The sequence below is a fragment of the Lutjanus erythropterus genome, chromosome 11, assembly GCF_056507025.1.
Source record: "Lutjanus erythropterus isolate fLutEry1 chromosome 11, fLutEry1.hap2, whole genome shotgun sequence".
In the NCBI taxonomy this organism is placed as follows: Eukaryota; Metazoa; Chordata; class Actinopteri; order Lutjaniformes; family Lutjanidae; genus Lutjanus; species Lutjanus erythropterus.
In genome coordinates, this window is record NC_139327.1 from 15,708,079 (window position 1) to 15,735,785 (window position 27,707).

General features: G+C 37.7%; 1 protein-coding gene across 1 annotated transcript; it reads right to left on the minus strand.

Annotated features, from left to right (window-relative positions):
- Positions 1 to 493: 493 nt before the first annotated feature.
- LOC146318784 (plastin-3-like) lies at positions 494 to 24,827 on the minus strand. Its single transcript, XM_084730935.1, has 16 exons — positions 24,693 to 24,827; positions 16,223 to 16,327; positions 15,309 to 15,460; positions 10,106 to 10,235; positions 9,781 to 9,913; positions 8,657 to 8,738; positions 8,405 to 8,570; positions 8,143 to 8,285; positions 6,236 to 6,331; positions 5,938 to 6,133; positions 4,313 to 4,391; positions 4,068 to 4,185; positions 3,845 to 3,975; positions 2,938 to 3,061; positions 1,891 to 2,015; positions 494 to 1,632 (listed from the first exon to the last, which is right to left on the minus strand). The coding sequence occupies exons 2-16, from the start codon at positions 16,281 to 16,283 to the stop codon at positions 1,500 to 1,502; spliced, it is 1,869 nt and encodes a 622-aa protein (XP_084587061.1). The 5' UTR covers positions 16,284 to 16,327; positions 24,693 to 24,827; the 3' UTR covers positions 494 to 1,499.
- Between the last annotated feature and the right edge of the window lie 2,880 nt (positions 24,828 to 27,707).

A 27,707-nucleotide genomic window follows, 5' to 3' on the forward strand; every position in this document is an offset into this window, starting at 1 on the left:
TTTTAGCCAGGTGCACCTACTGAGTGTACTGAATATCACCATTACATCCAGCATCTGTAGAGTAAACTTAAGGATCAGCTCCAGTGATGAGAGTGCATGAGTACCAGTGAAACACAAATACAAACTGTTTGTAAGTAACAGTTTGCATTTTGCTGAGGTGCTGCACCATGAAGACAAAACGTATTCTCTGCTAAAGGTTGGACATTTAACCCTCTGAATATATATGAGACAGTGCATTAGTTACACTACAGGGATAACGCCCATACTGCTTTGATAAGATGCTCCTTATAATGACATCATACCATTTGTCAGTATGGTTGGCAGAACACTGGATATACATATTGAAAGTATAAAATCATGACATTTGTCTCATCTTAGACTTTTATTCATTTATTGATATTTACCTGTTCATCAGAAAATATAAAATATCACTTCCCCTCATCAATTTCTGTGGAAGATACCTTTTCTGGAAACTATAAAGATAAAACACGAGCAGTTTTCAAAGTCATATTTATTGTTACATGTAAAGCACTTAAGAGTAGACAATTAGACCAAATACAATTTGGCCATTGTCGTAGAATATTGTTGAACTACCTGGAATGAAGTTACTGTTTATATTTGGTAATGTTGAGTACAATAGAAAAAAGGGAAAACCTCAAAGCGGCGAGTACAAGTTGTCTTTGAGACAAGAGGAAGGCACAGCAGAAGCCAGGAGAGTCCAGTCAGCCTGCTCCTCATCCAACGTAACAGACAAAAAAAAAACAAAAAACAAACAGAGGCCCGATATAACAAAGACTAGACACCCAAAAACAGCATTTACCTTAATGATCCCAAGAAACAAACAAATGACGAGTACAAGAATACAGACAGCACGTCAGGCTGGTCATTATTACTATAATTTGACCGTATGGCTTCTGTATACAGATATGTAGAAGTTTATGATGCCAGTTATTAAGACATGCTTGTAATTCATTAAGTCATAGGGAATGTCTGGGTGTTTTTCGACATGTGCTCCACCTAAACATCCCTTTTTGCCTTGTCAAGCATTTATTCATAAGTATGGTATTCAGGAATGTGTGTCACTTAGTCAAGGATATAATTTACTTATCAGTCTAGAGAGTAAAAATATGTAAACAACCTTGCAGCTGGAAATATGCATACTTGTTCTAAAAAGCAGCATTCTTTTACATTAATCAAGACTTCTGCATATTGAAAGTAACGAGCTGTCCTCTGTAACATGAGACCCATCTCTTTAAAATATGTTTAGTGTTGTTGGACTCACTTTAAACAAGAGGACAGCACATTATTCTTCAGTAAACACCTCAGAAGAGGCAGGGACATATGCAAATTTATGATTTTGACTTCATACCATCATGTTATTCTCATTCAAAAAAAAAACAAAACTTAATTCCTTCAGTTGGGGGAGCTCTTTCAAAAAATGCTAATAGCTTGTGGGTATAGAGTTTAATAAGTGTCCCAAAGATGCCAGCCAGTGTCTTTTAGACTCGCTTCATCCCCCGTCCCATCAAGCAGGCAAAGACTGTCATCACCATTTTGGGTTTGACCTCGACAAGGTCCTCTGGGAGAGCGTAGACACGGGCTCCAATCTTCCTCGCCATAGAGATGGCGTATCTGGGAACAACGGAAGGGTAGATTTGTCAAAAGACCAGATTTTAAACTCCAGTATGATACTAGTATAAATAACAATATCTGATACTTCTCTAATACCAAGGCTAAAAGAAAAACAGTCGTTGGCAAGCAAAATTGGAAAAACCAAAGAGTTAACCAAACTCTTTGATTTCACAACCAAACCAAAACCAAAACCAAACTGTTTAACAGTTACTAAAATAACAGGAAAGACGGCTTCTCTTTGTTATAGAAAAGTCTTACTTGGCGTTCTCCAGCTTGTCGTCTTCAGAGAGGCTGCCAGTTTTTATCAGCTCCTCATTGATGCTGCCGGGCTGGATGGCGTCTATCAGTTCCAGTACTGCCAAACTGCTGCTGATCTCCTTGTCCTGATCACCACACAAGACACAGTTTAAGATCTAATTCACAGCCTTAATGTGAAAATGTAGAGCCTTTTGGTTTGTATGACACTCAAAATTATATAATATTTAGCATTGCAATATGGTGAATGCTTAAAAACTCTTAAGTTCTCAATTTTAAATCATCTTAATTTTTAAAAAAATTTATTCTTGACTTTGCGTAACAAAACAATCTCAGTTCAAAGGTCTGCTTGGTAAGGCTAGGTGATACAGACTAAAGCAAAAAACAAGATATTTTTGACCTTGATATTGATATTTATAAATTTATTGCAGTCAGTTCATACCTATGAACACAATAAATTATTAAGTGGAACATTTTCTATTTTGAAATTACTTTTCAATAGTTTAGTATATCATTCACAACAAATTCTGTCCCAAGATGAATGTGGTTTTAATGTATCATTGACAATGTTGTCATGATGAAGTTAACTGCTGGAAAGAGTGTTGTGTGTTTTCGCTGAAGAGTTTTCACATTAATGTCACACCAGAGAATTTATTATCAGCTCTGAAATCACTGTCATCTGTTTTCTCGTCTCTTGTCATGATATTGATATAGTATCAATAAATTACAAGTACTTATATATAATTATCATTATTATATTACTACTTGCCAGCCTTTTCTGAGCTTTCAATTGTATCTCATGGTCTTCATCATCAAATGGGGGCTGAATATAAGTAATAAGACAAAGAGGTACCCCATATATGACCACAAGTTGTCATATAGCTGACAATGTAAACGTCATTCGCTGAGGAAGACCATTAAATGTGGTTGAAAGTTCAGAATAAGCTAAAAACAGAACCCAACAACCTTAAAGAAAAAAAAATATATAATTTAAACTACACATATTTATTTAAATAGAAGAATCATCAAAAAGAGGAAAAACAGGTTCACCTTAAAGCTTGAAATCTTGGTTGATTTTCCAGCCTCTGCTAACTTGTTGTTCACCCACTTTACAATGATGTCATCATTTACTTTCTCTCCATCACCCAGTTCCTCCAGTACATTCAACGTATATCTGAAAGAGCGAAGAAACAGCGCGTTTGTTATGCATATGAACTGAGTACTCAAGTTTAATAAAAAAAAAAAACATTTCAAGCATTTCAAGAGCAAACACCAAACATTAAATGCAGCCTCAACTTTTGTATTGTTGTGATTTTTGTGTCACTCAAACCTCGCTAACTGACAGAAAGCACATGAAGCTTTGAGAACTATTAAATATGTCAGCACACATCCTTTGTGACAGGGAGGGAACGGAGTTTATGGAAATGTGGTCTCAATTTGCAGGAACACACACATTAACAACACCACTGGCATGAAGCAGAGGTTACAAACTACCAGCTCCTTTGAAACTGTTTACAGTAAACTTACAGAGTTTTGACAAAGAATCTGACAGTGAAGATGATGGTGATTGTGGTTTCAAAATACCACACAGAGACATACTGGCTGAAAAATAAAATGTTGTTTGGATGCAGCTTCATTCATTTACCATCATGGTCATGTACGCAAATACCCAACAAGCATTTTGAGCTGTCTCCTCTTTTATTCCTCCTGGTCTCAGAAATATACTTTGAGGACCCTCATTTAGTTTTTTATATATTTTGATACATAAAAACACTGCAGTCTTACTTGTTTTCACTACTTTAAATATTAAATGAACATGTTGCCACTTAGATATCACAGAGACTCTATCACATTCCAAACCTAAACCGTGGCATGCCAGGTTGTTTATGCTTTTCTTTTACATTATGGAGATATATGTTATATTTTGTTCCTTTCTGGAGTGATCATGATGTTTCACCTTCTCATCAGCTGCCACACCACTGCCAGAGTCAGTGTAGGGTTGCCATCATTCAGGTCCTGCCCGCCGATGCCAACAAGGGAGAACTTGGCTTCTTTACCCAGGTCCACTGCGTAGTTACAGTTCTCCAACTAGGGGCACAAAATAAAACAGTTGGTAAAAGAGCCAAAAAGGTGTTTTTTTCTTGGCTAGGATAGGAACACTTAGAAGGAACCTGATTTACCTTTTTCATGTAGGCTCCCAGCTTGGGGTAAGGCGGCACGTTGACCTTGTTGTTCCAGTCAACATGCACTTTAATCTTCTCAAAGAGCTGAAGGATGACAATGGCATCCTGTAGATCTCTAGAAGACAAGATTGTGTTTCACAATATTTAACAATAAATAAGACAGAAAAGAAAAATTAAGCTCCCACCAGGTATAAAAACTCCTCAGTTGTCAGTGTATACAGGAGAGAGATCTTTGAACGTACCCGTACAGATGATTGACATGTGGGTTCACTCCCAAAGAATTCATCCAGTTTCGGAATGTCCTCTCTTCCCGTGTCTCACCTAGACAGCAAAGGATTATGGGATTTAGGAGGCTTTCTGATGCCATAGCAGGCGGCCATACTGGAGGTCTCAGTAATGGCCACTGTAGTTCTAAATACGCAGCTTATCTCATCTCATCATAACCGAATAGGTCTTGTAAATATTTTTTTCTGATCTCATTCTGTTAGCTATACAAGCAAAAATATCTGGTAACTAGCCAACAATCACTGAATTATTGCAAGTATACTGGATGTTCTGCATACTAAGTTGTCACATTATAATAATAAATTTAGTTTCCATGCTAAAATAAAGCTGCAAGACAGAAAGGTGCATGCAAGCTGAAATTGGTTTTCTGTCAGGAAATGCAGTGACTTGAATCAGTGGTAAGAAAGAATGAGCATAAATAATATATGTACTTTGTTAAAGGTTCAGTATGTAAGATTTACAGGTATCCGCTGGAAGAATACGGCAGAAATGGAATCCAACCATTTACTTTGTTTTCAAGTTTCAAGAATGTTTTCATTAGTGTGTAATCACATGAAAATAATAACAGCTGTGTTTTTTGTTACCATATGATGAGACATTTATATTTACAGAGGACATGGTTCCTGTTCCATGAAGGCTACCGTGTTGCTCATGTCATATTATGTTTCTACAGTTGCCGAGAATGGAAAAACAAACAATGGCTCTAGATATTGCCTTTGGCATTTTGTGTGGGTTTTGCAGCCACCTTAGGTACTCCTGCATGCTTGGAAGGGGACAGAAGGACAAAGTGTTTGCAATCTGCAAGCTCACCACTAGATGGCACTAAATCCAACACAATGGTCCTTTAAGCAATGAGTGGAGGGAAAGTCCGCTAGCTGCTTGGCTAATTTATGCAATATGTAATGTCATAAGCTTAAGCTAATTATGGTGACCAGCAAAACACAACTGTTTAACTGTGGTGGATTTCACACTTCAGTTAAATGTTCTTGTTGTTAAGTCATGTTTTATGATTGCTAGTCAAGTCAATTTAAACTAAACGTTACTGCACTTAACTTGTTACAATTATTTTAAATTATTTGTGTTGTTTTTTTCTTGTGTTACTGTAAATGGAAATATGATATATGATATATATATAATGATCGCAGGCCCCTGAATTGAATTGAATAGAAAGGGTATTTTGGCAAACTGTATCGTGATAAAATGTGTGATTTACACCCCTACTTCTTACAAGCAGAGACAGGATTCTACATGAACCACAAACTGACCTGATGATGCAGATTGATTTTAAATGTTAAACTCTTACTAAATAATTACCATACTTTGAACTTCACTGAAGTTTTAAGGTGCTTCAAGACTAGGATCAGTGGGGCAAGAACCGAAGACAAAGTCAGTCAACATTAAAAAACTACTTACAAACAAAAGAGCAGTCTTTTTTCAAGATATCTCTTATTTGTGTATTTAAATCCTGTTTGTTCACTGGTGCACCTCCATGATGGTAGCAGACATGAATACTGGGAGTTTTGTGAAAAAACTACAAAGCTATGATAGAAACAGTGTTCTTCCACTCTCCATCCATACCCACCTTCCAACAGTCCCCAGTCAATGTCTTCATTCTCAGGTTTGGTCAGCGCTGGATATTTGTTGAACAAATTGGCCACAAAGGCGAGGTTGAGTTTGGGGTTTCCACTGACGACATCAGCTGGGGTGACAAACTGTCGACAGCCGAGCCTGTCAGCCTGCTGCAGCATGGCCTCTGCCCTCTTCATGTTGTCTTTCTCCTGAACAACACACAAACCACAGCCTGTGATCAGACACACTGTACAGCTTGAACCATGTGCTGACGATACACAACTGTGAGTGCTGACTGTCAAAGTGCTTACACTGAAGCCTGCCATGTTGATGTCTATGCGTGGTTGATCCTCCTCGGTGCCTTTTGGAGAGATTTGATTCAGGAGGTGGAAATAGGCCCTTGAGTCCTGGAAAATAATACAAAAAGAATTACATTCCTACTTATAAACAAACAAGAAAATCAACCGTGGAACGGTTTCACTAAGATAACTGTACTCCAAGTGAGATGATCACACACTTGATCATGTTTGTGAGCAAGTTTTACGGTTCAAAATATCTCTGGTGTTTCCAGAGAATTGTCAAGTGAATTTGAAGCTAACTTTTGAAATGTCGCAAAAAAGAAAAAGAAAGTGAATTAGGCACATTTCTACCAACTGGTTTGGAGCAAATCAATTAGGCTACACAAAGCATAGTTCTGTCACAGGTAGCTGGTACAAGCTATGTGATGCATGGTAAATGGAGTAGAAGAAGTAGAGGCCGTGAGCCAGAAACAAAACCAGTTACATGCCAACCGCCTATTACTCTCAAAGAAGTAGAAGAAAAAAAGAAAACAGTCGCCTTGGAAATCTACAAGGGAAAAATGGAGAGAAATCTTCAGGAATCATGTCAGGTCATGTCAGATGGCAGAAATAGCTTTATCTTCGTCTTCTTTGGCAATTCAAGTGAGCATGAAAATAATTTTTGCAAAATTAAGAAATCAACCTTTTCTAATGCAACTTAAAAAAAATTGAACAGAAGTCTTTGTATGTTTTTTTTTTTGTTTTTCCAAATGTGTTGAACTGCATTTACATTAGATTTTTCAATAACAAAAACACTATATTTTCCATATATTAAGTATAATCTCTGAAATTATACTGAAAATAAATAATTATTTTTTAAAATGAAAATTAAATTGCAGAAAGAACAAAAGCAAAGTATCTTGAAAAACTTCTGATTTCTACATACAAGAAAGTCAAGCAAGAGAGAAACATTCACAGATAACCAGACAGGTGCAAAAGACAGGTGCAGTAGGTCGTATACCTGCCTGGTTGATTTATAGAGTGGCCTGACAGCATAATGAAATTGTCGAGCCAACAAATGCTGTGCGTCTGACATAGTTATTGCTATTAGGTATCTGTATTACCTTAGTACTGAGCATGTTGCCAAAAAAACCAAAAACACTTTTTACCTTTTAATCCACAAAATGTGCACATAAAATACGCTTATACACACATTTGACAGCCATCAATGTCAGCCAGAGAGAGGCACATCCAATACCATTTTTAGGGCAGTGTGGGCGGATATTTGAGTAAGTTTTATGCAAACACAAACATGCACTGCCTGGCCTGGTGTGCTGATAGATACCAATGTTGGTAGCTCTAGTGACTAGTGAAGTACATGGAAATAAATAAGTGAAAAAGGACAACAAAACAAATACTCTCAAAAAGAACCTTAAAACCAAAACTGCTTTTATCCTGTAAGTATTATTATCTTTTAAAATGAGTGTTTCCCTCCCTGAGTTTAGTGTTTAACAGGGTGTCTACCTGTATCATAAATTTAAATGTAAGGCTTTGGCATTGTTTAATTACAGGCCAGTTTTGCAATAAAATTAAACATCAAATGTGAAAATATTGGCGTATTCTTCTGAGTAAATACATATATTAGATATAGGCTTGCTATAAAATACTGGAGATTCAAGATTAAACAAAAGTACTTGAGAGAGGGTTAAAATTAGTAAACCCACAGAAACTGGAGTGTTTACCAGGGGACAAAGTGAATTTTAGACCATGTTTACAGCATTCAATCAATAAATATTTATTATCTTCCCAAACAGAATTTAAAACTTTTTAAGGCCTTTAATCAGTAACCAACATTTTAAAGCATTAAAAGACTTTCTAAGGACCTGTAGCCACCCTCTATGAATACATCAGCTGGATTCAGCGTTACTGAGCAAGCCCACCTTGATGTCAGAGCTGAAGTTGTTGATCTTCTGCCATCCAGCATTTTCCAGGTGAAAGTTTGCCCAGCGCAACAGCAGTTCTTCTGGAGACAGCTTCATCAGGTCCTCCAGGGTTTCCCCGTCTCTCAGCAATGCCGCCAGTGCTATTGAGGGGTATTCATGATCAGTTAAGCTACTTGACAACAGAACAGAAAACTCTAGTGATTGGACCACAGACTCAAATACATGTTATGTAATCGACCTATCAGCTATGGCCCCATACCTTCATTTCTGCTGAGCTCGATGTCAGCGAACAGGCCGATCTTGATGATCTGCCACAGCAGGCCCAGCACCAGATGAGGCTTCCCTTCTTTCAGGTCCAAAGCGCCGATGTTCACAACATGGCATCCAATAGCAGAAGCCGAGTTCAGGGCCAGGTTCAGATTTTCCTGTGAGTTACAAAGCTTCAGCTGTTGGAAAAGTCATGTAAGAAGTAAGAGAAAAATAGCCCTGACATACAGTACATTTAACTAACCTGTATTGTAAATGGTGTCAGCTTCTTCTTGTTTATGGTCCTCTCATCAATAGTGTCTGGCACTGACAGGTTGATCATTTTGCTGCACAAACATACAAAACCGAATGTGAAATTTTAGTGGTGGTCAAGTAGTTCAACATTCTAACCATGTAATTGCAATACTACACTTAATCACACATCTCTCTCTTCCCTCATGTCTAACTTTTATAGATTTTTCTTCTACTTGTGGTGGTGAAGCAACATTCAAGATTCAAGATCAGGAGTCAATACTTGATTGCCATATCAACATGGTTCACTGGACTTTGCCTTAGAGAGCTCACTTTAAAAACAGAAACATAAAAAAAACACAAAATAAAAAACTCACAAAAGCACAAGTACATTAAAGGGACCATTAAAGGGATAGTTCACCCAAAAATGAAAATTCAGTTATTATCTACTCACCCTGATTTAACGTTGGGTTTAGTTTTTTATTCCACAAAACACTGCTGGACTTTCACAAGAAAACAGCATTGCAAAATTTCCCAAACAATGGAAGTGAACAGTGACCAGTTTTCAAACGTAAAAACACAACTGGGAAAAAAAAAACATAAAATGCCTCCATACTGTTCGTCTGGCATAATCCAAGTTTAGTCTAAAGACACTAAACCCGACCTTCAATCAGCATGAGGGTGAGTAGATAATGACTGAATTTTCATTTTTGAGTGAACTATCCCTTTAACCCCAAAAAAATAGATATTTCCCCTCTGGCCTGTAGTTAAACATTCAAAACAAATGTCCCACCTTCATTCAGAAATACATCACAATACAGAAGCTAGATATTCTCAAAATGCTGTTTCATCTGAAATTTAACAAAAAGCAATATCAACTTGGAACAATATGTGACAATTTCTGAATATTTTTAATAAATGTAGTAGTAGTAGTACTGTATCAGTACCAATACCTCCTCTATAAAGTGAGGCAGAATGTCATTGTGGTTGACTGACGTTCCCCGTTACAGTCTTATATTTGTCTTTTTTTTCAACCAGAATGTGATCACAACATTAGGTGCAGTGAGATGCAGGTATTTGACATTTAACTTCAGACTGGTAGTTAAGAGAGGGAGGAAGTGAAAACAGAACTCTCACCAGAGGACGATGCCGTCTCCAACAGACGTGAAGAGAGAGTCTGTGTTGGGATCCATGGGCAGGACATGTTGGCAGTCAGGGTCTTTTTCCAGGGCAGTGTTGATCCAATTCACAAAGGCATATCGCTCCTCCTCTGCAATGATAATCGTACACAGACATCAGTTAAAAGCAGAACACAAACAACATAACGTGACAGTATCGCTCATAATGACTCATTTCAGTGGGTAAATGGAGCATCTGTAGCTGAAGTGCAGAGGGGACAAAGTCAACAGTTTATTGCAAACATTAGCAGTGCCTGTAGAAACAATATGCCTGCGTGTCTTACCAGAGAATGAGTGTTGTGTGCCTTCGCTCGAAAGTTCAGACGTCCCTCCAATAGCCAGGATGCCTTCTTTTCTGTTGATGACTGTACGGAAACTTTTTGCTATTTCACTGCCCCTCAGGTCCTGGACGATCTAAAACAACAGCACAAGTATACTCAGAGACAAATCATCATTGTGCCTTGAAAATCGTACATTAGACTGTGTTTTAGGCTGTAACTTATTCAGCTTACCCGACATTAACTCTGAGTGGCCACTTTATTAGGATCAAACCAAATGCAATTCAAAGCAACGCATGTTTTTGTTTTTACATATAATTATAGGTTTGTTCGAAAGATCCTTGTTAATGGTGGGGTTGTACTGGACTACATTACATCAAGATCTAGTTTTAATTTTTGGTCCTCCATTGTTCTGACTCTATTTTGAAGCAACTAATGTTTATTTTATGAAGGTTGTTGGTAAGTTAATAATATATGTAAACTATTCTAAACATTCATTTCAATATTTTATTTGTGAAATTATAAGTACAAAGCATAATTTTGAGGCCAAAGCCTCATGTTGTATTTAAAGGACTTCACAACCCATAATCTTCTTGGAGCAGAGAAGGAAAATCAATGTTTAAAGGGACACTTCATTCCTAAATCAAAAATACATGTTTTCCCCCTAGCCTGCAGTGCTATTTATCCATCTAGATTTTTTTGGTGTGAGTTGCAGAATTTTGGAGATATTGGCCGTAGAGATGTCTGCCTTCTGTCCAATATAATAGGACTAGATGGCACTTGGCTTGTGGTGCCAAAAAGTAATACATTTTTTAATGATTTCTGACACTGGTTTTGAATTTTTCAAATGCATTTTTTGATGCTCAGTGTACCACAAGTTGAAAGCCATTTAGTGTCATTACAATGGAGAGAAGGCAAACATCTCTATGGCCGATATCTCCAAAACTCTGCAACTCGCGTCAAAATAAATCTAGAAACATGTATTGTATATAACACACATATATGTACATATGGGGTGAAGTGTCCCTTTAAGACATTAGTTAGTTAGCTCTTGTTGTGAGTAGCCAAGTGGTGCACCCTTCATTATCATGACCTAACGTATTCACATTTTTTATTCACTAAAGGAGAATGTGTGAGTTTAAGTCGAAAGTAGTTGGACAAAACTACAACACCCTATATACATACATGGGGGGGGGGCGCCCATCATAAACTATGACCACAATGCTAAAACATAAAATTTAAATAATGCCTTTATGACAGCGTCAACAAAGATTGAACAATGTAGGCATCATAAAAGTTTATAGCAGAACAGTTGTATTGGATTGCAGCAGATCGTTGTGCGTCTGATGAAATGCCCATTGAGTGTGTATATCTGCAAATAATAATAAATCATGACAAGGTCAACCACATGTTGTGTTATTACACCCACTCATTCATTATACACCTTTCACAGATCAGTTTTTTCTACCACACATCATTCTGTCATTAATTTTTGAAAGATTTAACTTAATTAAAAAATAATTTATGGATTAATCACTGGTAGAAAACTCTTTAGTTGTGCAAAAGCCTCCAGCATCTCCTCTCCTTTTACTGTTGTTTGCATCCCTTGTTGTTTTGTCAAACTAGCCACCATAACCACATCCCACCAGGAACTTTCCCCACCTTTGGAGGTTGTTTCCACTGCAGGGACCAGGGTCTAAATAATTAAGTTCAGGGAACATTATTTTACCCAAAAAGTCCCTGCTCAGGTGTAGTATTTTTCAATAGCACAGGAGTTTGGGGGTGGGGCCTGCAGTGCTGTTATCTCATGTGGTCTAGACTTTAGTCTTCATAATATTATTCACAGAGATCCAGCAAGTCCCACCATAACAAAGCACTTGGTGACAGTGATGAGAATAAACAGGCAGAATCCTCAAGCAGAACCAGGCTTGAGGATGGATAGCCATGTGGAATTGGAAACGGTGACCTGCCTGTGTTACATAAATAATGATGCCTGTTTGTCGCTCTATATGGTGTCTACATTCTTGTGCAGTTGTTTGCAAATATGTCAAAACAGATGTTATTTTTTCAACATCAGTAGGCTAATTTGCCTTATCTTTGTGGGTCTTTAGACCACAGTGGAAATGCAGGCAACCACAGGCTCGTTCCTTGAAAAGTAGTTCCCGAGACTAAACGTTCCAGGTACTTTAGGTGAAAATGCAGCTCATGAGAGCTAAGGTCACTCTGCAGACACAACAGCAGCACTCAGATTTCCTCTCACTGGCATAGAAAAACCTGCAAGCCAAAGAGCTGAGAAGATATGGTGAGCATCTGGGCTAATCACAGAGTTTCTGAACAATATAAATGGTCTGAAAAAACAGTGTTTATTAATGTGAAAGGTCCAGGAAGACATCAGGGTGATGGGTTCATTAAAGTATCTGATGTTATGTTGTGCATTTAAGTACACTGTAGGGATTTAAAGTGAGACTGTGCATTCACTACACATCTAAGTACTACAGTGTTGAGTGCCAGTATGTCATTAGGGGTTATGAACAGTAACACGAAACCGCCAGGGCTACAGCTGTTATCACCGCCCTCAGGCTTGTCCCCACATCCCAACATTAAATAATTATCTCCAAACATTAGATCAGTCTAACTAATAGGACCTTAGAGAGCTCTGTGGTGTCAGTTCAGACTGTATGGAGCTTATCAGTAAAGCACAGCCTGTGAGCCGTTTCAGACAAACCTGCTCTGACAATATGTATTCTATGCTAATATGCGCGATATTTCCTGAACCTGAATTTATCACTACTTCATCAGTGACCTCAGCCCCACAGGCGTTGAGTGTGATCACAATGAGCCATTCAGCCTGGCACTGCAGGACTTGTTTAAAATGCTCAGCACAATTTACCACAAACATACACCACAAAGAGTCACACGGAGCTGGCTTACATTTTGTTGAGGGCAGTGTAGGTAAAAGAGGTAACCACAACCAACCAATTATGACCTTGCACAGATGATAAGATATGATTTCCACTGAGTTCAACATGTAAGTATAATAAAACTCAGATTTATAAGCAGTAACAAGGATGCTCATATTCATTTCGCATGCATTTAAACTTGGTTGCCATCATCTATAAGAACATACCGATACTGCAAGGGAAGGTTTTATCAAAGCCCAGTTAACACAATGGAACAATGCTGTTTCGCAGCGAACTGGGAAGTCCCACCTGTCCTCACTTCCCGCCAGTAATCCCAGTTTTGCATCATCACAAAAATCAACTCATCAATCAGGTGATCATCATTGAGCCAAGAGTGATTATCTCCAAAAAATATAAACAAAATGAGGTTGTTACTTTTTGCCAAAGGAAGCACTACCCTGCTCCAACTTTATTGTCACAATTATTTAAGTGTTCCCTTGTTTTTGACAGATTCTTTAAAAAAGGATCTGAGGCTTGCAGCATCACTGACATCCTATTAATCACTTGGCATCTTAATAAAGCCCTTTATTAATGCTCGCAAAATTTTTTGGACTCTGATATGCCCTGTGTATTTCACTCTTTCTATATCAATTTAGTATTATTTATACCTTTTTATTTTTAATTCTGTCTAATTAAAGGACCAGTGTGTAAGATTAAGTTGCATCTAGCGGTGAGCCTGTAGACTTCAAACAGCTGATCCCTGCTGATCCCCACCCCCACTGATCATATCTATTCTTCTCTTCAGTTTCTCTCTTGAGCTTGTTTCCTTTTCTAAGCACATCACACTCCCACAAAAAAGTAATTCCCTGTTGGTTCCATTATAATTGTTAGTCTGTCCATCTTTTTTTTGGTTAATCAATTAGCTGTTTGGTCCATAACACATCAGAAAAGGGTGAAAACTTTTGAAAGATGACTTCCTCAAATGTCTTGGTTTGTCGACAACCCAAAATATATTCTGCCATAGAGGAGGAAAGATACCAAAAAATATTCACATTTGGAAGCAGAAATCAGAGAATTTGACACTTTGACAAAAGTTGACAATTAATCAACTATTTGTTGTGGCCTCCATGGAAGACAACCCATGCCCTCTGTAGATATAAATGGCTCATTCTATGGTGAAACAATTTAAACTTATTATTTCAGGTGATTATATGCTAATGAAAACATAACTATGGATTTTAGATTCTATTTCTGCCATATTCTGCCAATAGATCAACATAAATGTGACACAGGGTGCCCCTGTAGCTCAGTGGGTAGAGCGTGTGCCCCATGTAGTGAGGCTATCAGTCCCCTGATGGCTGCTGGTTCGACTCCCACCTGTGGCCCTTTGCTGGGTTATCATCCCCTCTCTCTACCCCCTTTCCTGTCAACTCTTTAGCTGTCACTTTCAATAAAGACAAAAAGCCCAAAAATAATGTTTTGAAAACATAAATCTGACACATTGGACCTTGAAGTGCATCGAATTCTACTTTATTTTATTGTTATTTTAATTGCTCTTTAAAAACTGTTGTCCTGAAATGTTTTAATCCTGATTTTCCATTGTAAAGGACTCTGTTTCTTTGTTTGAAAGGCTCAGTATAAATACAGTTTATTCTTATTTATTATTATGTTACATAACTTTGGCTACACTGACCAAAAAACACACAGTTGAACAGTAGAAAACTGTTCTTACCATAAAACAATAAAGAGGACCTCAAATTGTAAGCTGATGAAATAGCCAACTAGTGTTTAAGTCAAGACTTACATGTACAGTTTTAACAGTTTTAGGATCATGCAACTCAATTTGTTTCACTCTGTCATCATCATAGTCAGCATTAAATCTAATGATAACCAACTATACCGCCACACACACTAAAATGGGAACATTTGACCAATCATAGAAAAGACAAAACAGAGCTACAGTATACTTTGGGTGAGCCTTGCTGTCCTGTACCAGACGTTTCCCCTGTGAATGACTGCTCCCTCATCACTGCTGAAACAAAATACTGGAACTTGCACCACTTTGCTGACCTCACTTCCACATTCCTTGAGTATGTATTTGTGTGTGGTTTGTAGAGGCCTTTCAACTCTGTCGTGCATGTAGCTGCTGTTAAAAGTTGCTCTGCATAGCAGCCCCATCCGGGAGGGCGAAGTGCTTTTAGGCAGCAGAGAAAACAAAGATCCACTCACAGCAAGAAAAGCTCTGAACAGACGGTGAAAACCTAGTCAGGCTCAACAGTCCGAGCTGCTCTGAGCTCTGTTTAACGTACCGCCAAGAACTCGTCAAAGCTGATCTTGTCATCATTGTTGCGATCGAGTTTCTGGATGATGTCTCGAACTTTGAATCCAGGTATGTGATGGCCGGTGTCTTTGAGGAGCATATGGAGTTCATGATCATTGATAAACCCATCGTTGTTCAGATCTACAAAAACACAAAAAGAACCATTAGACACCACGATATATGGTACAGCTAGGGCTGGAACTACTCTATCAGTTAGTTAGCAATATAAAGCAAAAAAGTAACTGCCTGCACTCTTAACAAGCTATAATGAGCAAATATTTTGTTTAGGTAATTATTAAATGTGAATAAAATCAAATGACTAATCAACTGGTCTGTTTTAAAAGTAGCTGGCAATTAATTTTGTTTTGATCGACTAACTGTTTCATTTTTTGAGCAAAATTGTCAAACATTTGCTGATTCTAGCTTCTAAAATGTGAGGATTTTCTTTGTTGTTTATGATAGTAAATGAAGAATCTTTGGGTTTTGGTCTATTGCTTGGACATTACATACATTAAATAAATATCGGTAAATCATGAAAATAATTGCGAGATTAATCTATGAAAATAACCATTAGTTGATGCCCTGCTAACTAGAAGAGTGCACTGGGTAGAGTGAAGACCTCTGCCAGGCAACAGATGAACAGGTGAAATACATTTTCATATTTAGCTTAACTTTAGAGTGTCATACACTCCCCTTCTTGATATGCTGTCATGACAGTGGCTGGTACAAATGGATTTTCATATGATATCAGTAAAATTGAGGCCACTACAGCCTATGAAATACAGACAGATGTAAGTGTGTCACACATGCACACACAAGCGACCAAGCTCATGATCCCCCTCCAGCTGTGGCAAAGACAATTAATAACAGAAAGACTGTTCTGATAAAATGGCTTTTACTCACCAACTTTCCCAAAGATCTCTCTCATCTCCTCCAAATCCTCTTTTGTTATCTTTCCAGACATTCTTCTGTGATTGACCTGAGGTGGTCAGTCAGAGAAAGGTGAGACTGCAGAGAAAAAGAGCAGAGTCATCAACAGGGTTTTGAAGTGACAGGATAAAAGACATGAGAAGAATCCAATCATCAGCCTGCCATAAACATCCTTTCAGCCCCTGACATATCCAGACATATCATATACAGACAACCAAAAATTTTGACCAACACCTTGACATCAATATTGTGACAATATTGTAGGGGTGACTACTGGTGCTTTCACAAAAAGTTAACATAATGAGATTTTAGATTGAAATATATCAGTTATGTGAATGAGTTGTGTGAACTTTACTGTAATGCAGCCTTTAAACCCAGAAGAGACAACACTTCTGCTATATGAAGATATTATGATATCCAAAATATTTAATATTGATATATTTCCCAGCCTCAACTGCCACAACCCTCTGCTTCTTCAACCCCATTCACTCAAGTTAATCATCTCACTGCTCGCTGTTCTGCTCCTCAGATCACAGACCGGTCTCAACTTTTCTGCTTCCTTTTTAACGCAGAGGTGACCTTTCCTCTCCTGGAATAACAAAAGTAACTCCCCATCTTCTGTCAGGTCAAAAAGTATCTCATATGCACTACCCAACTCTTCACTGATCCCTGCTGATCCCGACCCCTGCTGATCATATCTACTGTTTTCTTCTGTTTCGCTCTTGAGCTCTTTTCCTTTTCCAAGCACATTGTACTCCCATAATCAAAGTAATTTCCTGTTTGTTCCATTGTATAGCTGTAAAAAAAAAAAAAAACACTTCCAGACAAGCTGAGACTCCTCGTCTAAAGGAGATTTGATTTTATACAACCCTTTCTGATAAATCTGGTTACTGCAACATGTCCTCCAAATTCTCTAAATGTTACAATTTTACTATAATCTCTTGCTTTTTTGCCTTTTTATCTGCCCTAAAAATAAAATCACATCATTTTATTTTAGTGTGAAAATATTATTTTACACAAACTGAGGTAGCCCCAATGAAAAGTTAATAATCTTGTTTTATGTAACAGCATAACATCTAGAATATTTGGCAGCCTTCTGTGAGGGCTGCCTCTCTGAAATGTTTATGCTGGTTTATCATGATGCTGTTCTGGTTATATTTTTATTGTGGCAGAGAAAAGAGCTCTCATCTGGCAGAGAAATCCATTTAAATGTGTAAAGACTTTAAATCTGACTTCCTTGATTTAAAAAAACACTGTGCTTCTGAACTCCTCTGAGACAAAGCAACCATCTGAAAATCACTCAAAATAAGGAATTCCTCAGAGTACCTCCTTCCCGCTCAGTAGTGGCTGAGGAATGCATGAGGCCTGGGCAGATCAAGCTTCACTTACAGAGAGGTGAGCAGAATGTACCGCCTTGCTCTCCAAGGCTAAACTGGTATGGTGGCATTCCTCTCCAACACAAGTGTTCAGAAAACAAAGATGAGGTTTATAGTGTGGTTGACTAAAGATCACAGATTTTTCCAGACAGAAAAGTGTTCCCATTTCCTGATTTAAAGTACAGATTGTTGGTTTTCACTGTGTGTTAGTCAGAAGTCCTGGGCAAGGCCATGTCTGGTTTCCACAGAACTGCATGTGTAAAACCATATTAGGGAATAGTTGACTGTCCAGTCAGTCAAATGCATCATAATCCAGAGCAGCTTAATCTAGAGCAGCAGGGGTCTCTGAGTGGCTCGACTGTTTTGACTGCAAGTTTAATCAGTGATTGACTATGAAGACTTTATCTTCAAACCTAAAAGTATATTACTCAGAGGTGATACCTAAAGACAAAATCCTCTCAGACTGGGGCTCTGTGGTCTGATGTGTAGGGGTCTGTGACATTAAAACGTTTGGGAAACCCCTAGATTTCTTACTTACAAGTTGTCAACTATTAAATTAATCACCAACCATTTTGATAATCAATTCATCACTTTCAGTCATTTCTTAAGAAAAAAAATCTCTTATTTTAGCTCCTGAAATGTGTGTGATATTATTATTTTCTGGTTTAATTTAGGGAAACATGACGAATAAGTGCTGATAAATTATTGCTCTATTATTAGTCTATATTGGTTTTGGTACATATTTTTGTCTAATAGGCTATCTGTGTTTTTTTTTATTTACTGTTATTTAGAAATGATCAAAAATACCAGTGAAGGTTTACTGTTTCAGTGCCCTGATATTATTTTGGACAATAACATTTATTGATGACTGGAAAATATTTAGTTTGATAATCACATTTAAAGGGATCATTGTGTTCATGTATATATCTTAGTGATGAATTACACATTTCACAGCTGATAATTCCGGTATTTGACTGCATTGATTAATTAATTTAATAAATAATTTAATTAAGCATTTAATTTGAATTCTTGGCCAGAAAGTCAGAACTATTTTTGTTGTCGTTGTGATTTCAGTTAGATTTGGTTCAGTCAGAGCTGTGGAATATTAAATCATCCATCTGTGCATCTTAACCTTTCTTACACTCAGGTTGTGCATAAACTACAGATTAAATGAATGTCACTGGAAAATACAAAATGTAAAATTATTGGTTATCTTACCAGCATTGGTCATGACAAGCAGGTAATTATCAGTTATCAGTATCAGTTGAAAAAAAATCCTTATCCCTAGTTTCTTTAGTCCTCTGTTATACCTTGGGCTTTGGGAAACAGTCATATCCATTTTTCACCTTTTTCTGACATTTTCCGGACTAAATAACTGACCATTTAATCGAGAAAACAATAAATAGATGATAGATTCATTAATAATGTAAATAATTGTAAGCTGCAACTGTAATCTACCTGATCATAAAATAGCAAGGATTATTAAAAGTAATTTGTGCCTGAACTGGTGAATATCTTGGAGTAGCTTCAGCTGTCTAGTCCGTCCGTGGCCCTAGCAGCTTCACAGGCACACATTCAAGCAGATGAACAATGAACAAAAGTCCAGTAGCTGTGCATCCTCTTTCATGAATGAAACTATTAATAGGATTCATGAAAGATGATTCAACAGTAGCCATGTGGTCTCTGAGATGTGACTCAGTTCCTGTCATGCTACTCTTACAAACAAAACAAAGTGATGAAACAACGTTTTGACGGACAAACTCAAAGATGAGTTTATTGTCACATGAGTTGTAAAAGCCTAAAACAGCACTAAACTGGTGGTGGTGATGGGGGGGCACTAATATAGTCAGATTTGTAGTCTTTATGCTATTATCAGCACAAAGACTAACAGAGATATTTTTAAATGGCACTCCAGAGAACGAGTGTTTTTCTTCCACAAAGTAATACTAAATCAGGGCAAGCACAAACTCCTGACTAAACCATTAGGAAAATGACGATGCAAGTGTTGCTATATTTAACTTCTCTCCAGAAGGATGTGAAATGTGGCTGCTGAAGTCAGCCTGGCTACAATGAGGGCTGACAAACATTACGTCCTTTGCCAGCCCCTGTCACACCCTCGACAGAGGGAGAGTGGAAACAGAAGAGGGGTTAAGTACATGGAGCAAGGGCACAGATGGCGGCGGACAAATGTGAGATGTATCACTGGTCGTACAGAAGAATAGAGGGTTTGTAATCACCATCACAAACCACGGCGATAAATCCTGCGTAACGATAGAAAATGAGTTCGAAGTGTCAGGCTCCAAAGACAGTTGCTGTCTTTGACAGCTGAACTGTGTGCTGCTACAAGAGAAGAGAAAGTTCCTGCACTCTTCAACTGAACACAGCTGTGAGCTGCTAAATAGAGTGCCTAATGTTTTCCTAAAAGCATATCAATACTACTGATAGAATTCAAATGTCAGTGCTTGGCTGCAGTGCCACAGGTTTAATACCAAAATGACACTTCCAAACATAAAGACAAAATATATATAATAGATTTCCCAAAATGCAATTTTGCATTTTAGACTGAAATTGTGGAGGGATTCAAAATGACTCAATAGAGATGGAGCAACATAAAAACAACAAATGCGAGTCATACATACATCTGTGTAGGTTTTCAGTCATTCAGGTCACAAGATATCTAGCAGTAAGCAACACAAGAACAACTGGATTTGCTATGTAGTCTTTAAAGGGATAGTTTGGATTATTTGAAGTGGGGTTGTATGAGGTAATTATGTATAGTTAGTGTATTAGCCACAGTAGATGGTGGTCAGCACGCCCCCAGTTGGGAGAAGCAGACAGGAGTACCAGCACAGAAGGTAAGCAATGAATGGCTATTGATAGGGTCAGCAACAAAATGTAAAAAGGTTCCCAAAAAAAAAAACTAAAAAAAAAAAACTATCAGTTTCAGTGTATGTTACAGGCCTATTCATAATATTTTCACCACTTTACCTTGGCCATCAGACTGCTTTTTCCTAAGAGAAACCGTCTTTATACAGGCCAAATGTAGCAGCCACATTTTACTTTGTCTGTCAAAGCACTTTGTGAACTCAGTTTTTAAAGGCGCTATATAAATAATTAAAATAATTACACTGAAGTCAAAAAATAATACAAACAAACTAACAGATAAGGGCAGTGGTAGACCAGCAACTCCCATATTCTGCAAGCTAAAATTACTAATTTTGCCAATGGAGTTTGGTTGGTTTGGAGAGAGCCATATTTGGCTATGATGGCTTTTTCTCATTGGAGAAGGCAGCCTGATGGCAAGGTAAAATGCTGAACAGTTTCTAAAAATGAAATTCACTTAATCTGATATTTTTTTTGTTTTTTTGTTTTTTTTTACGTACAGCTTCTTTCAATGGCCAAAATTCTTTCGCTGCTGACTCTGTCCACAGCAGTCCATTGTTTATTTTATTTCTGCCCATCAATGATCTGAACTATCCCTTTAAGACATTTCACCACTCATTCAAGATGCCCTTTAGGTTCTCTTCTTTCTCTTGTTTTACAAGTAGATATCACCCATACGCAAGCATTTCTTTCCAAGCACTAGCATTTAATTGTCAAGCCAAAAACAGCACATTGACGCTGTTTACAATCCCCTTTGATAGATCTTTCAGTCAATTTAAAGCAGAGAGCTGTTCCCAGATGGCAGAGTTAAATGTGTAGAGCCGACACACCCCGCCCTGCCAGTGTTTCATCCACACAGTTACATGGGAAATGTGAGGCACACAAATAGATTGGGCACCCTTCCCAAGTGTGGTCAAGTTCATATGCGCACACACCCAACATAGTCTGCAAGAACACGGACATTTTTACTCAAGTCACAATCGCCTGCAGATGTGAGGCAGCAAACACCAAACAGTCTGTAACTCCAGCCCTTTATTTCCTCTTTAGGCTGGGTGAATAAGATAAGCACTGACACACTGACAGGTGAGGAGGAGGTGACGACAACAAATGCTGTATGTGGAGTTTACACAACTCTGACATCATGTCCAGCTGCAAGCTTAACACCCCAGGCTGGGTTTAGGGGTATTATAAAAGCTTACAAAGCTAGCGTATATGGTGAATCATCACGGAAATATTCAAATGAAATGGTCCCTTGACAGCACCATGAGCAGTTAATCTTTAAAACAAGTACACTACTTTTCACCAAATTAAAGGACAAAGTTGTAGTAAAGGATGTAGCAGGCTAAAAAGGGCTGTGCAAAGGTGTTAACACAGTAATCCCTCCCAGCCATCACTTAAGAATGTCATTAGACAGGTTTCTGAGGTACTGCTGAATCAGTTGGGTTACGTTGTTTCTGCTTCAGGTAAGCAGCCACACCTACAAGGGTTTGCCATAACTTAACAAAAGCCCTGCAAAGTATTACCGTTTAGATAGGGAATAATTAGACCAGAGTACCACCCTATCCTCACGCAGGCATGACAACATTGCGCCCCTCCTTACTCCAAAGCCATTTACATGTATCTGACCTCCGATCTTCCAAACAAAGGACACAAACATGAATTACTTTGTAGAGACTGTCACTCATTACACTATTATTTTTGTTGTAGCAGCTTACGTAAAGTAAAAAAGGGCAGTTAGTGTAATTCACTTTCCTTTCCACTCAAACTGAAAATGTTTTGTTTTTACAAAGTAACAAATTTAGGGTATTGTACAGCCTAAATTATTTGGTAGACCTCACGGTTAATGCTTTTTTTTTTTTTTTTTTTTTACTCTTCCAGTCGTGGGAGTGGGTCAGAAATCTACTTGTCCAAGTGAAATTTTTACCAACAAAGACTCAAGTAAAATGTAGTTTTTAATCTAGGGCTGCAAAATCTATAAACAGTCTAGCTTTGTCAGCCCATAACCCAAAGATATTCAGTTTAATATGATAAATAAGCAGGAAATCTCCATATTTGAGAGGTTAAACATAATTTCAGCCATTTTTGCATGAAAAATTACTTTAAAAAATAATAATTTATCAAAATAGTTTAATATTTTAAGTCTTTTTACCACTTCCCCAATGGGGCAACTGAGTTGCTAAATCTACCTGCCTGACATGGCATTTTACTTTCTCTAATGCAAGCAGGCAATCCTTATTGCTGAGCCCTGACACTATATTTCTTTTTGTTGTAGTGGCAGAAATACAGCAAAATAGGGCAGCCAGTGTAATCTTTTTATTTTTTTTCTCTATTCAGAAAGTAACAAAGGGGGTTGAACAGCTTTGGTGGATAGTACTCTCTCAGTGTAATTAACTTAAAAACACATACTTAAGTTACAAAACTAAACAGCTGCGGAGTACAAAAACAAAGTGAGTAAAATCAAGTGCATTTTAAGTAACTTAATCACTTTCACTGCAATAACAACAGGTGAAGACACCTGTTTAAAACCCTGACAGTGCAGAAAGCGGAGCAACCTGTTTATTGCACACTCCCTCCCCCTTCTTGCCGGTCTGGTTTGTCTTTACAGAGATAACATCAGACATGTAATGTCTGTATTTAAAACACCTACAGTTGGTGCTCTCACGTGGTTCTGCAGGATGACCAAGGGAAAGTCACATTTTACTTCAGCTGTTGGGAAGCATAGTCCACATACCACCACACATGCGCGTTCATGGGCAATTTGACAACACCAATCAGGTTAATGGCAGGCACAGTTAACATGAATTACAGCTCTTTTCTTTCCCATCAAGGGAGCACAGACAGCATTTTTCCCTGCTGACACTATGAGCAAGACTTTGTTACCTGAGTCCTGGTCATCAATAATGGATTTCTGTTACTACTTTTTTGTCATATTTGCCCATACACACAACAACTATATCAAAGTTGCTGCCACACATGTAAAACAAGGACACAAGGATATAAAAGTAAAGAAATACTAAACAATGCTGTTGAGTATCAACAGCAGTGATGCAAGGATTAAGACCACTGATGAGCATTTATATTCATAACACACTTGTTCCAAGTCATAGTACTTCTCAAGTTCAAATATGGGCCTGTCTGATACCATCAGACACTCGTATTGTTCAATGGTGATCCACAATTGGGATCCCAGATGTAAGTGTGCTGTGGCCCCAGATGGCTCGGCAGGAAAAATCTGGGAAATCACTCAGTGCAATAAACAAGTTTACAAAGACAACTGTTTTACATGAGCTCAAAAAGCACAGAGTAACTAATAGGGTTGTCTCATTTTCAGTGTTTAAACATTCACCAACCTCTGACAATATCCACTTAACTAACGACGATACAAGACATAAAACATACCGACTCATGTAGTTGGTTAAACTTCTCTCGTCTCACACTATTTCAAAGAAATGTGGAACAGACAGGGAGTGGTAGATCCCAGAAAGTCAAATATTTATTATACCTGTAGTGGCATCACATAAAGTGTCAAGACAGTGAGGTTTCACACATCTCGCAACTCAATTGACCTATCATGCTGGTCTGCATCTGTGACTGTAAGTGCGAGTATGTATATGTATGGGTTATTGATAGGCAGCTTGTGTACCGGGAAGATTTTAGAAATTAGTGCAGACTCCATCTATGCGACTTGTGTACGGGAGTGCACTAAAGAAACAAACCTGAATGTGACTTACTTGATTTTCCATATTAACAAATATGAGATGACTGAAGAAAATATGTACCTTCAACACATACATTACATTGAAATTAGAACCTGTGTTGCGTTATAAATATTTTTAAGTTATGTCTTGAGTAGTAGTTACTTCTAATAAAGGTCAGCGGGTCACAAATTAAATAAGTCAGACTATTTTAGTTGAGTATTTCTCGGACCTGTACAGCGCCGTGAGGATGAATAGGCTACAGTGAAGGTGTAGCTAAAGCTAGCCGGCTAACGACAGACATGCAAGTTTTATGGACACAGGAAACTATCCCTTGTTGACTCTTGCAAATCCACCCCTCTGACTGAGGATAACGGCTATCACAGAGAGGACAAATTAGGACAAGGATGTTGTTTTATCAAACGCTACTGAGACAAAAATGTTAAGTAGTTGCTGGTCTCTACAAGTTGCCAGGAAATTGGTACTCACTGTAGGTGAAATTCCAGACAGCGTCCAGTTTGCAGTCCTGCCTCCTCCACGTAGAGACAAAAGTAGACCACGGCAGTTGGAATGTTCGCCACGCCCTGTCGGTGATGTCACCACCAGACGTTGAGATCCGGTCTATGGAGTGTAATCTGTGCCAAAAAAACATTAAAAAAACTACAGTTAAGGGACAGAAGTAAGTACACGCACATAGAAAAAACAAAACACATCAAATCAAACAAAACAATAACGTAGAAGTGACCCATATGCAATTAAAAAACAAGAAGAGAAATCAAAGTAAAAGCCATACAACAGCAATTTTCCAGGAGACTCCTGTTGTTCACTGCCCTATTCCTATTTCCTCTCAGGATCTCAATTCTCCCATATTTCTCCAGATATCTGACAAATTTTCACACGTTTTTCATTGTAATAACCCGTTTTTGACACTGCACGGTGTGCACAATGTCTACTGTTTCCACCCAGACAACAATACAGCTACACTAAACCAGACTTCCAAGGAAGAATTCCCGTTTCTTCAGGAAAGTTTTAAAGGACAGGGGCATGCGTTTTGTAAAATTGGTCACATACATTTTATTTCAGGGATAGAGTGTATGAAATAAAGCTGATGAATATTACTTTTTGCCAGGGATTTTCACATATTCAGATGATCAGGGCTCTCCTGAAAAAGAGAGCATTGCTCTTAGTGAAACTCCTCTGACTTAATGAGCAACACATACAAATGAAGTTAAAAACAACAACAACAACAACAGCAAACAAACTGCAAAATGAAAAAAAAAAAAACATGCCCGGCACTAATACTAAATGTTTAACTTTATTCTTGATATTTTTGCTTAAATTAGATGTGGCCCTAGTGGTCATTGTCTTTGACATATTATAAGGATTTAATGTTTTACTGCTTTATGTTCTTTATGACCAAGAGAGGGATATGAAGTGAAACAAAGTTGAATGAATGTGATTTAGAGAAAGAAACAAACAACTTTATTGATGCCAACATGCTGACCTTTATTTCACTAAAATTCAACTTGAATCCTTTTTTTTATCAGTTACTTCCCCTTTATTTTTAATGAGTAATAACAATTATGGGGTGGGGAGGAGTGAACTTTTTTCAGCATCTGAAGGGGGGCATGCCAGAAAAAGTTTGGGAACTACTGGGTTGGGTGAATTGACGACTCCCTTCAGTGTAAATGTGAGTGGGATTGATCTGTCTGTAGTCCTGTATAGACTGGTGACAGGATGTATCCTACTTCTCGTCCAATGTGGGCTGAGATAGACTCCAGGCATTCATACTCTCACATTCAAAGTCTGCTGATATCTGAATCAGTGGAAATAAAATTTTATGAAATTATCTAAAATTAAATAAAACTAAAACTAAAGGCTGGAACCAACAAAGTCAGAATATGAAACTGACTGACTGAAATCAATTTGCAGTTGAAATTAGGAGGGTAGTAGCTCAAGGATACTGTGCTAATAAATTATTAATATTCATCCACCCATCAGTGCTGTTTCTTTTAAGTGTAATATAAAAGAGGGCCAATGTTTACTGCAGATAGAGGCCTGCAAAGAAAAGGAAGAAATATAAAGCATGCTGTCAGCTGGTTCTGAGGTGGACCAAGGGGCATATGAGTGGGGGTTAAATGATCAAAAAACACATGAACTACCTTTATGAAAAAAAAAAAAATGATATGGTGCAATGTATAGTGAATTTGAAGTGATTTCTGTAATTTTCACAGCATTATTACCATCAAATTAATAAATCCTTAATGTATAATATGTATACAGCTATTTCTGTAGTTTTTACAACATGATTACTGTCAAATGAAGATATACTTGCTGTATAATATGTATACAGTAAGTTGTTGTATACTTATAATTGGCAGGATAATATACAGTAAATATATTATTACTGTAAATCTTGATACAGTAATTTTTAGCAGGATTATTTTTCCAGCAGTCATATAATAATCTGCCTTTGCTGTTTGCACATTTTGCATTATTTAAAACACAAACGGTTTCTAATTTTGAAGGCAGAAGGGGACCTGACTTTCCTCAAGTCCAGGTAAGTGTCACATGATGGGAATATATGGTTTATTGTTGTTGGCCACCTGTTCTTCTCTGTGTAATTTTATTGCATGTTTGTATTTTTAAAAGAAATTCATATAACCTGTAGTTTTTATTTATATTTTATCAATAATATTATTTACCTGCTGAACTGAAAATTCTGCTACCTGACAGCTCAACTTGACTCATAATGTCTGCAGCATTCATCAGTGTCCCAGACAGAGCTGCCTGTCACACGTTTCTTTCAAACGTGGCCGTTTTACTTTGAGTTAATTAGCTTACTGACACTAACTTATGATATACACAAATAAGGAAGATAAACAGGCTAAATAACCAGCAAAAGCTGATATGTTGAGCAAATTTAACAGGACATGTCAGCAACCCAGGAAGTTTTTATCTAATATATTAATATAATATGAAAGACAAACAAACAGATCCAAATCTGAAATGGTATTTTATAACTGTGTTGACCTAGGTGAGAGCTGCCAAACTCAGGGAAAATACATATTTTTCCTCAGACCTTTACTGCTATTCATTCATCTAAACAGAGATATCGGCCGTAGAGATGATATATTAAAACTAAACGTCACTTGGCTTTTGGTGCTCAGAGCACCAAAAAAGTACGTTCAAAATATTGTGTTTTTTCTGTCTCTTGTGTCATGCTTATTCACAGTTCAAAGTTAGTTAAAATTTTGTTCAATTAGTCAAGAAAAAACAGCTCGAGATAAAAAACCAAAGTAGGTTTGAAGTGAGCGATGAAGGAGAAACAGTTGATCCTCCTCAGTTGTTGAACTAAGCCAAACAGTATGTGCAAACATTGTTCAGTTTGTTTTTGAGGCTTCCTACATGCCAGTGATTTTAAAGTTTAAAAACACAGCTCAGTATTTCCTCTGTGATGGATGCCTTGGTTGATGTTATGTATGGCCTGACTGGCTTCATTCC